The 11,473-nt window shown below is 37.3% G+C and overlaps 1 protein-coding gene across 1 annotated transcript; it reads left to right on the top strand.

Moving 5' to 3' along the window:
* Positions 1-5,668: 5,668 nt before the first annotated feature.
* On the top strand, positions 5,669-10,571 carry LOC114311947 (uncharacterized). The gene has a single exon (XM_082909240.1). The coding sequence runs from the start codon at positions 5,960-5,962 to the stop codon at positions 7,073-7,075; it is 1,116 nt and encodes a 371-aa protein (XP_082765366.1). The 5' UTR covers positions 5,669-5,959; the 3' UTR covers positions 7,076-10,571.
* Positions 10,572-11,473: the final 902 nt, after the last annotated feature.

The following is an 11,473-nucleotide window of genomic DNA, read 5'->3' as shown; positions in this document are numbered from 1 at the left end:
TGGTGATCCTGCCGAGTTGAGGGCGTGGTATATTTTGTGAAGAGTAAATGACTCTATTTTTGTTGCGATTTATTTGGTAGCCAAGGACTTTAAATGTATGGGTTTGTGAAATTATTTTTGTATAACCGGACTCAAGCCTTGGAATATATAAGCCCTTAAGGGCATTTTATTTATTTTTTGGGATTTGATGTTCTACATGTTATAAATTCATGCATTTCTAAATCATTGAATGTATAATTTACATGTGAGACTTTTGTACAAACCTTATTGATTAATGATGTAAAGGTTGGAGGCTTATTATTGTTCATGGTTGGATGTTGGTTGATGTACTTAATTTATGTTAGATTATTTTGGGGCGTTACATTTATTATAATTTTTTTTTTAAAAAAATTACCAAAAGATAGGACAAAATAAAGTAGATTAATAAAAAAATTCTATATAGAATTGAATCTCCGGGATTTTATAACTAGAATAAAGCTATATGCATTAATTGGTATATCAATTAATGTACTAATAGATGATATGATATAATTTTAAATATTTTGGATCTTTGTAATTTAAATAACGAGTGGAGTCTATAATTTTGAAGTAGTAATGTCATAACATATGTTGATTGATATATATATATATATATATATATCACTATTATGGTAGTTATTGTTGGGATATTTATCTACTGAGGAGATTAGGAATAAGGCTTGAATACTAGAGGTAAGACGATGAAGAAAAGTAATAAAAAAAAAGTTTTAAAATAAATAAATAAAATTAATATATAAAGACTAAGATAAATATAACTGATTAAATAAAAAATTATAAATTCATAATCTCCTAATAAAATATAGAACTGTGGGTAATAAACTAAACTTTGGTGTTGAGAGGTGGGGGTGTGAGTGACCTATTTTAGGTCAAAAGCAAGTCAAAGTCGTTTTTTTTTCTTTCTCTCTGTGGAATGGCAACGGGACGGGGTGGGGCCAGGGATCACACTCCCTGTCCCCGATCCCCAATGGTAAAAAATTCCCCAACCCCGGCCCTGGCCCCGATCCTCGATGGGGAACCTGTTACCATCTCCATCCTCGCCCCCTAACGGGGATCAGGTTTCCCCGACCCCGAAAATTCCCTGCCCAAATCTTTTTCAACAGCATCAACAACTTTTAACATCAACAAAATCATCAAGAACATCATCAAAAAAATATCAGTAAGAAGTGGAGACAAAATTATCAACAGCAAAATCATCATCAACACTCTGTGCATCAACTACAAAAAAAAGAAAAAGAAAAAAACACAAATAGAGATACACATGTACATGTATACATACACATCAACACAGATCTGAAATCTGTGTGTCATCAACACAGATCTGAGATCGCCGATGGTGACTGCGGCGAAGGTGGACGACGGTGGCTGCGATCAGCGATGGTGACTGCGATGAAGGTGGACGACAGTGGCTGCGATCGGCGATGGTGACTGCGACAAATGTGGATGACGATGGCTACGATGGATGACGGAGGTGGACGACGGTAGCTGTGACGAACAACGGAGGAGGACGGCGGTGCGAGACGACAGAGGCGGTGGCACTGAGAGGGGAGGAGAGGTGCGAGAGTGAGAGAGAGAGAGAGAGACTCTAATTGAGTGAGAGGGAGAGAGAGAGAGATGAGAGGCGGTGAGGAAGAGAATGAGAGAGAGAATAGAGGGAAGAGAGATAGTGTGCGATATGAAATGAAAGAGAAAGAGAGAGACAGAAACAGAAACAATATATAGAAAGTATATTATATATATATATATGTTAAGTCGGGGACAAATGGGGCGGAGCGGGGCCGGGGCCGGGGCTTGGGCATTTATCATCGTCCCGAGCCCGAAATTGATCGGGGATTAATTTTTAAATACCATCTCCATCCTGTCAGGGGTATTTTTTAAAAAAAAATTGTTCAAATCAGGATCGGGAGATCGGATCCCCGTCAGACTGGTTTTAAATTGCCATCTCTTGTCTCTCTTTCTAATTTCTGTGGTTGGTGAGGGCTGAGTATATGGTGGCCCTTTTCAAAATCACAATTAACATTTTCATAAAGTAATTCAAGACGTGGCAGAGCCACATATGATCTGAGACACTTTTGACACAGAGGTAGTAGTGCTTATTTGGTAGGTTTGCAATATTATTTTATATTATTTATTTCTTGAATCAAAAAATAATTTTTTAAAAGACAGGGTGTGAGGTAAGAGAAGTTATTTGGTGATTCTAATTTTGAAAGACAGGGCAAGCATTGTGGGTGTTGTGATTTTTGAAAGTGTTAGATTAGACTTGTCTAATAAATTTATTAATTTATTGTTTGGTTAGTTTAGTAAAGATTAGATTAATAGTCAAATATATATATATATATATCATTTATATCTAAATAGTTTAGGAACGATTTATTTAGAACTAACAATTTATTATATTACAGTTAGTGTTTATTCAGTTTGTCCAAATAAATACCCTTTGGAAAAACGTTGCCTAGGGACATTCCTAAGAAAAATTATTTGGTACTCTTGGTACTCCATGTGACGGTACTTCTCACCAATCACAATATATCATATCTGTTCTTATTCCTTAATCACCCAAGACAAAATTGTAAATCTCATATTTTTCACCAATCACAATATTATTAAAGCACTACCGACGATACTCAGAACCATCAATTATCGTCAGTACCATCAATTAACTTCTCCATTCCTGGATCACCTAATAATTTTTTTCTGGCAATGCTGGGGACCCCCAGTGGGGGACGACCCCAACACCCCCAGTGACAATTGGCAACTGTCCATTGGCTCAAAACCAAAAAAAAAAAAAAAAAAAAAAAATTTCAGCCAATCAGAGTTGATCCCCAACACCCCACTGGGGGTCCAACTCATTTTCCATTTTTTTTTTTAAGTGTGAACAGTTTCTAATTTCTCCCGAGCCATCTAATAATTTTTTTGAAGTGTGAACCGTTTCTGATTTCTCCTGGACCACCTAATAATGTTTTTTTGAGGTGTGAACCGTTTCTAATTTCTCCTCTCAAAAGTGTGAAAACTGTGTCACTGTCCCATAGACCTAGGAATAAAGAAACCGCGTTACTTTTATACATATTCTTAGCTGGGTTTTGTGTTTTTGTTTTTTTTGTGCTTTTCGTTTTCCTGGTTTTTCATTTGGTTTTGGTTTTAGAGTGATTATTCACTGGTCTTAAAACAATCCTCCATAGATTCACATTGTGTTATTTATCATGCTATTTCTCTAAAACAAACTTAAATAAATAGGTCATATTATTTTAATCAATAACAGGCAAATTAAGACATGACGTGAATTTGTCTCAAAATGAACATAATAATTTTCCATGAGATATTTGTTAAGGCATAATAGATGAAATATCATTGTTTAATGAGTCCATCAAAAAAATTTTGAAAGCAAAATAATAGAATATGTTATTTAAAACAAGTTGAGTCTAATTCTTCATTTAACCTTAAGAGCACGTTTGTTTGACGGATTAGGTTGGATGTGATTGTTAATGAGAGAATGATTAGTAAAGAGATTGTTAATGTGTAAATTATTAGTGAGATGATTAAGTAAAAGTGTATTTGTTTTGATGATAGTGGCCCCATTTGGTAGAACTATAGAAAAGTGATTATAATTTATAACCTAACAGCTTATAGCTTATAACTGTGAACATAAGCTGATTTTTGACTTATAAATTAAGCTTCTCCTCCCCTACTCAAAGAATAAGTTGATTTTTGACTTATAAAAAACTATAAGCTGTATTGTTAAGCTGAATCAAACATATCAAAATTGCTTAAATTAAGCTAAAAGCTGAAATAAGCTGGAAATAAGTCCTACCAAACAGAGCCAGTGTGGAGATGGTTAGTGATGAGATTGTGAAATTATTTTATATAAAATAAACAAAAATAATTATTTATATATTAAAAAAAGTAAAACAAATATAAAAACAAACAGGTGCATTTGATAATTTTTTTTTATTATATAAAATAGATTAGATCCTCACACTATTTTTCTAATCCTACCCAAAATCCAGCCAAACTAATCCCTCTCTTGAGGGGATTACTAAGCCCCTCACCATGTTAAAATCTCCTTTCCCAAATCATCACCAAACAAGGTGTTGGTGGGACCCATACCAATACTAATCCAATCTAGCCTCTTACCTGCTAAATAAACATGGCTTAAAAGAGTTTTAAATGCTTTTTAATTTTAGACCGAGAAAAATAAGCATTTAAAAAAAAATGATTATGTTGACTTTACTTTCATATCAAAATTAATTTTTACCTAGAATATTTATTTTTTTTAATCCTTTGTTTTGAAAAAGAAAAAAAAACAAATAGCAATTGAAATCAAATAAGAAATGAATTCACAAAAAGTAAAGACGCTAAAAATTAAAGGTTGGCTCATGTTTTCACTAGAAAGAATTAATTTTCTTTATAAAAAGGTTAAGGTTAAAACAGCCATTAAAAAATTATATTGCAAACATTTATGATTAATACTAAAATAGTAAGAATGAGTAATGATTTGTTTTTTTGATCGATGAAATAAAATTTATTGATGAATTATAGTTTGTAATTTGTTTAGGGTATCTTCATTAAAAAATTATATTGCAAACATTTATAATTAATATTAAAATAGTAAGAATGAATAATGATTTGTTTTGATCGATAAAATAAAATTTATTGATGCATTGTAGTTTGTAATTTGTTTAGGGTGTCTTCATTTTGTGTTGTTGCTTTGCCAACTTAGTTTGTTTAGTTATGGATCTCAATTTTGTTTGGCTTAATAGTGTGTCAACGTATTTGGTATGTGTTTTTAGAGCAATTCTATTATTATTCTTCATTTTTTATTAGTTACAATATTTATGAATCTCACTTTTGTTTGGCTTAATAGTGTGCCAACGTATTTGGTATGTGTTTTTAGAGCAATTCTATTATTATTCTTCAATTTTTATTTGTTACAATATGAAAATAGTGTACTCTGTATTTTACTTAATTAATTTTTCATTTATGTGCTTCAATGCTATTCTTTATTTTACATATTTATCTATACAGTTTAAAGAGTCTCCTTAATGCTCTCCAAATGTAACTAGTTTGCAAGAATTTTGTTAAAATAGTTATCATATTAGCTAGCCCATTGGAGTAAATAAAATAACATAAAACAACTAATAAGTCTTTTTTAAAGAGTCCATTGAAGATATTCTTAAGTAACCATGCTTTTTACTATTTTTTTTTTATTGATATAATTTTATATTGTAACTCTTGTATACATTAATGAGTTGTGAGTTCTTTCCATACTTCTAAATTTCATTTATTACAGAACCCTTGTTTTTTCAGTGATTTTTGAACTTTTTGAAAGTTATTAATGTGTTTGTGAAATTGTTAAATTATCTTTTGAGAGTAAAAAAGTTGATATGATATTTGAATCTTATTTTTTATGATTATTATTATTATTTTTTATAGAATTCCCTAAACCTTCACTGAGGGGTTGCTTGGGAATTATATTTTTGTTGATTTTTTAAAATTATTTTTTAATTTTATCAAAAAATTATAAATTATAAAAATATTTAACTTTCTATTTTTTTTTTTAACTGAAAAAACCGTTTTACTAGTATAAAATGATAACAATATACAACCAACCAAGCCGTAACATTTATTCAGGACTCTGTCTCTCCTACTCAGCTCCCTCCCTCCACTCTCTCTCTCTCTCTCTCTCTCTCAATATATATATATGTATATAATACCAAGTCGGTTATCATCTTCTTCCATAGTTTTTTTTTAAAAATGTTCAGTGACATTGAGAAGTACTCAAACTCAAAACACAGTCAAAAGCTTCTTGTGTTTTCTTGGGAAATGGGAATTTTCCAAGTTGGGTAAGTTCTTTCTTTATTGTTCTCCTACTCTTCCTCTCTCTCCTTCACAGCATTTTCCAATCTCTTTTGAGTTACAGATAATTATGAAAATTTCTTCCTATTCTCTCTCTCTGTTGTTGTGTTTCTCTGTTTCAATCTATGCTGTATCTGGGTTGAGCTCTGATGGTACAACTCTGTTGTCACTCATGACCCATTGGACTTCTATTCCTCCTTCCATGAAATCAAGCTGGAACGCTTCTGATTCCACTCCTTGTTCATGGGTTGGAGTCCAATGTGACTCCAATCATCACCGCAGCCACTTTGTAGTTTCTTTAAACCTATCTGGTTTTCAAATATTGGGTCGATTAGTACCTGAGATAGCTGAATTGACCCAATTGAAGTCCATTGATTTCAGCAACAATGGTTTCACAGGTTCAATCCCTTCTCAATTGGGTAATTGTAGCCTCATTGAATACTTGGAACTCTCCCAAAACAGCTTCACTGGTGATATACCAGAGAGCTTTGGGAATTTGCTGAATTTGAGATTCATAAACTTGTATTCTAATTTCATGAAAGGTTCAATCCCTGAATCTCTGTTTCGAATCCCACATTTGGATACTGTTTGGCTCGATGTGAACGAACTCAACGGTTCGATCCCATTGAATGTTGGCAACATGAGTGAGATTTCATCTCTTTGGCTATATGGTAATCAATTGTCAGGCACCATTCCTTTCTCCATAGGAAATTGTACCAAATTGGTAGAACTTTACTTGAATGACAATCGATTTGTTGGGGATTTACCGGAGAGTTTGAATAATCTTGAGGAGCTAATGTATCTTGATGTTAGTAATAACAGTCTAGAGGGTACTATTCAATTGGGTTTGGGTAATTTCAAGCAAATGGACACTTTGGTCTTGTCTTTCAACTATTTTAGCAGTGGTATTCCACCAGGGTTGGGAAATTGTAGTAGCTTAACTCAACTTGCCGCTGTTCGTTGTCGTTTAACCGGTCCTATCCCACCTTCTCTCGGACAATTAACCCAGCTGACACTTCTTTACCTCTGTGAAAACCGTTTATCGGGTAGAATACCACCTGAGCTTGGCAATTTGAAATCCCTGAATGATCTTCAGCTATATGACAACCAACTTGAGGGGGAAATCCCGATCGAATTAGGGTTGCTGAGTGAGTTGCAGAACCTTTTCTTGTTTACTAACTGTTGAAATTCAATGTATAAAGAGAATTGTATTATTGATTGATTGTATTCTGATTGATGTGTTACAAGATTGTTGTATTGATATATTGTATTACAAATCAGAGTGGCATTATATAGGAGAGGGTTTGGGTTAGTGAGTGGTGGTAGTGGATGGTAGTGGAGGTGGTGGGTGGTAGTGGAGATGGTAAGTGTGTTAGGTTTAGTGGGGTGGATGTAGTGGGTTAGGTTAGTGGGTTAGGTTAGTGTACATTAACAGCCCCCCTCAAACTCAAGGAGGATAGGAACTAACCAACTTGAGTTTGAAGAGAGTAACAAAACAGAAAAGTAAACTGATAAATAAAATAAAACAGGATAGGAGACACGGTATGGTCGTGCCAGACCGTTGTAGCAGACAGTTTATGGGGTCATGTCGGACCGATGTAGAAGACAGTTTATGGGGTCATGTCGGACCGGTGTAGAAGACAGTTTACGGGGTCATGTCGGACCGTTGTAGCAGACACTGTGTGGTCGTGTCAGACCGATGTAGAATACAGTTTATGGGGTCATGTCGGACCGTTGTAGAAGACAGTTTACGGGGTCATGTCGGACCGTTGTAGCAGACAGTTTATGAGGTCATGTCGGACCGATGTAGCAGGACAGTTTACGGGGTCATGTCGGACCGTTGTAGAAGACACTGTGTGGTCGTGTCAGACCGATGTAGAAGCTGTGGTGGTGCACCGAGGAGGCGACTTAGGGAGTGCGCCATGAGCGACTTATACCTGATACTGGTATAACCCCCCCTCAAACGCAAATAGGTGTGAAGATAGAAACCTATTTGAGGTTGAAACAAATGGATTGATAAAGCTGACCGGTGTAAAAGACACTGTATGAGTGTGTAAAAGACACTGTATGAGTGTGTATATAGGCTGCCCAAAAATGGATGTAGATATCGAGCCCTCAAAAGTCGTGCCCTCAAAAGGTGTGCCCGCACCCTCAAAAGGCGTGTCATCAAAAGGCGTGCCCGAGGCATCAAAAGGCGTGCCATGAAAATGCGTGCCATGAAAAGGCGTGCCAGGTTGTCGGCGTCAAAAGGCGCGCGATGCGCGTGGCTGCTTCTGTGTCATGGTCTTTATAAACCGAAGCGGAGGAGGCAGAAACTGAGACAGAAAAACTGAGAGAAACCTCTGAAAGTCTTCGTTTTGCTGAGAAAGAGAGGTCGTTTTGCTGAGATTGCTGAGAGAGATAGTCTGTAACACTCTGTTTGTGAGAGATATTCTGTAACACTCTGTTGCCCAGAAAATGGCCTCGTCTTCCCGTGGGCTGCTCACTCTCTTTCCCGATCTCAACGAGTCCACAGGAGAGAGAACTGGTGCGGTGTCCCGTGAACCTCAACCAAACACCACTGGGTTTGCTCCGTTGAACTTTCCGATGCAGTCGGTGGAGCAAAAAATGGCAGTGCAAACGGATGTGGAGGCTAATCAGTATACTTTGAAGGCATGTGTGGAGTCCATGACGGCGGTCACAAACCTGTCGCACCGGCTGCAGAGTAGGACAAATGAGGTGCAGCAATTAAACTCCCAGCTGGCTCTGCTCCAACGCATGTATAAGGATGCGCGAGCAGAGATAAGCGTGCTAAGGGCAGAAAACAAGGAGCTGAAGCGGAAGGCCACCGTGATGTTCCGATTTGGAGGTCCTCCATATGCTGCAGTGGAGGAGTATGGGGGAGTGAACGTGCTCGGCGGCGTGGAAAACACGGAGGCAACACCGTCAAGGGCCGCTCAGGACGGAGGCAAGAAGAAGAGACCGGCGGCAGAGTAGAGAAGAAGTGAGGTCGATGTATGGCCGCTGCAGAAAAGAAAATAAAGCCTTTGGTTGTTGTTTGTGTGTTTTTTTTTTTTTTTTTTTTTTGTTGTGTAGAAATGTGATGGGGGTTAAGTCCCTGTCATGAATAAAATATGGTTTGTTGGGCAAATGTGTAAATTATTTTATTTTGTTTTGTTTTGTTTTGTTTTGTTTTGTTTTGTTTTTTTTTTTTTTTTTTTTTTTTTTAATAGAAAAACTATGTGTCAAAATAAAGTTGGGGTAACGCCCAACAAAAGGAAATGATGTGGGGAAGATGGATGGTGCAGAATAAAGGTGGAGGATGGGGTGAAAAGAAGACATAGTGGGGGTGTCTTGAGTAGAGAGAGAGTAGATACATGTGCAAATCAATGGGTGTGTCGTTTGCTTGTCAAAAAAGAAAAAAACAAAAAAAAGAAATATATATATATATATATATTAAAAGGGGAAGAGTGACTAATTTGGGTAGAAGAAAAAGAAAAAAAAAAAACAAAAAAGGAACATGGATTGGTGCAAAAGTGGAAAAGGCTGTGCAATATATTATATATATATATTAAAAGAAAATAAAAAAAAAAGTGAGTGGGGTTGTGGTTGTTCTGTGTGCGTGTGAATGGAGTGAATGGAGTGTCGGATTAAAAGAAAATATATATATATATTAAAAGAAAATAAAAAAAAAGTGAGTGGGGTGGTGGTTGTGCTGTGTGCGTGTGAATGGAGTGTCGGATGGTATGTGTCGCAGTCGTCTCTTTTCTGTTTTTTTTTTTTTTTTTGTTTTTTTTTTTTTTTTTTTTTATTATTATTATTATTATATGCTGGGTATGTGCAAAACCGTGGGCTGGAAAGTAGAAAGATGAGAGAGAGAGAGAAGGCGTGCATGTGTGTGTAGCTGGGTGGGTGGTGTATAAGGCTGTCGTGGAGGAGTCTACAACAGAAGGACTTTGAACAGCAGATCAGTGTTTGAGAACCGGGGGCTCAAGGCATGTCTGGGAGGAAGAGAAGGAGCGAGACGAACTTGCGGAGTCTCTCAAAGGTCTCTTCTCCAATCTCTCCACCATTATCAAAGCCGAGCTTCAGGGGACAAACAATCAACTAGAACTTTCAACAGATGCGGATGCGGCCGCCACCTCCAGCCGCCATCCCCGAGGCCGTCCTCCGGGATCCAAAAACAAGTCGAAGCCACCAATAATCATAACACGAGACAGCCCAAACGCCCTCCGATCCGACCTACTTGAAGTCTCAGCAGGTTCTGATGTTGTCGAGAGCGTGTCTGTTTACGCCAGGCGAAGAGGAAGAGGAGTGTGTGTTCTCAGTGGATGCGGCACCGTCGTAAACGTGACTCTCCGTCAGCCAGCGGCAGCTCCTGGAGGAAGTGTGGTGACACTGCTTGGGAGGTTCCAGATACTTTCTATTTCGGGTACGGTGCTTCCACCACCTAGTGCTGGTGGATTGTGTATATTTTTGTCATGTGGAGAAGATGAATCTCAAGGTGGCAGAAGAGTACATGGGCTTCGGGGATGTAGCTTCTGGGTTAAGGGTTATCGTGGCAGCGGATGGAAGAAGGTATGTGTAGAGGTCCGGCGGGCGGCCAAGGCGAGGTTGCCGCCCGCCGGTGAAGCAGAATTACTAAGTTGTTAACCTTGCTCTGATACCATGTTGAAATTCAATGTATAAAGAGAATTGTATTATTGATTGATTGTATTCTGATTGATGTGTTACAAGATTGTTGTATTGATATATTGTATTACAAATCAGAGTGGCATTATATAGGAGAGGGTTTGGGTTAGTGAGTGGTGGTAGTGGATGGTAGTGGAGGTGGTGGGTGGTAGTGGAGATGGTAAGTGTGTTAGGTTTAGTGGGGTGGATGTAGTGGGTTAGGTTAGTGGGTTAGGTTAGTGTACATTAACACTAACCATTTGGATGGTGAGATTCCAATAAGTATTTGGAAGATTCAGAGCCTTGAGAATTTCTATGTGTACGACAATAATCTTTCCGGGGAACTACCTCCTGAGATCGCTGAGCTAAAGCATTTGAAAAACATTTCTTTGTTCGACAACCATTTTTCCGGAGTCATACCCCAAAGTTTAGGAATGAATTGTAATTTGACCCTGGTGGACTTCACCAACAACTCATTCGTTGGTGAAATACCGCCAAACCTTTGCTTCAATAAGCAATTGAGGGAACTGATGCTGGGTGTGAATCGTCTTGAAGGTAGCATACCTTCCGATGTAGGAACTTGTTCGACTCTGACAAGGCTGATTCTTAAACAGAATAGCCTCACCGGAGTTGTTCCAGAATTTTTGAAAAATCCAAACCTTCTGTTCATGGATCTTAGCAACAACCGCCTGACTGGTCCAATTCCATCAAGCTTGGTAAACCTTACCAATGTTACTTATATTGGCTTGGCGATGAATAGGCTTACAGGGCTTATTTGTGGATCTTGAGGCTTTGAATCTCTCTCGCAACAATTTGGAAGGTTCGTTGCCGTCTCAACTGTCAAATTGTACCAAACTATTGCAATTTGATGTGGGTTATAATTTGTTAAACGGTTCAATTCCATCTAGTTTAAGAAGCTTGACTGTGTTGTCCG

The sequence above is a fragment of the Camellia sinensis genome, chromosome 15 (genome assembly GCF_055761805.1).
Source record: "Camellia sinensis isolate YWXY chromosome 15, ASM5576180v1, whole genome shotgun sequence".
Lineage (NCBI taxonomy): Eukaryota > Viridiplantae > Streptophyta > Magnoliopsida > Ericales > Theaceae > Camellia > Camellia sinensis.
Note: the sequence above shows the minus strand (reverse complement) of the source record. Positions and strands in the feature narration are given on the sequence as shown.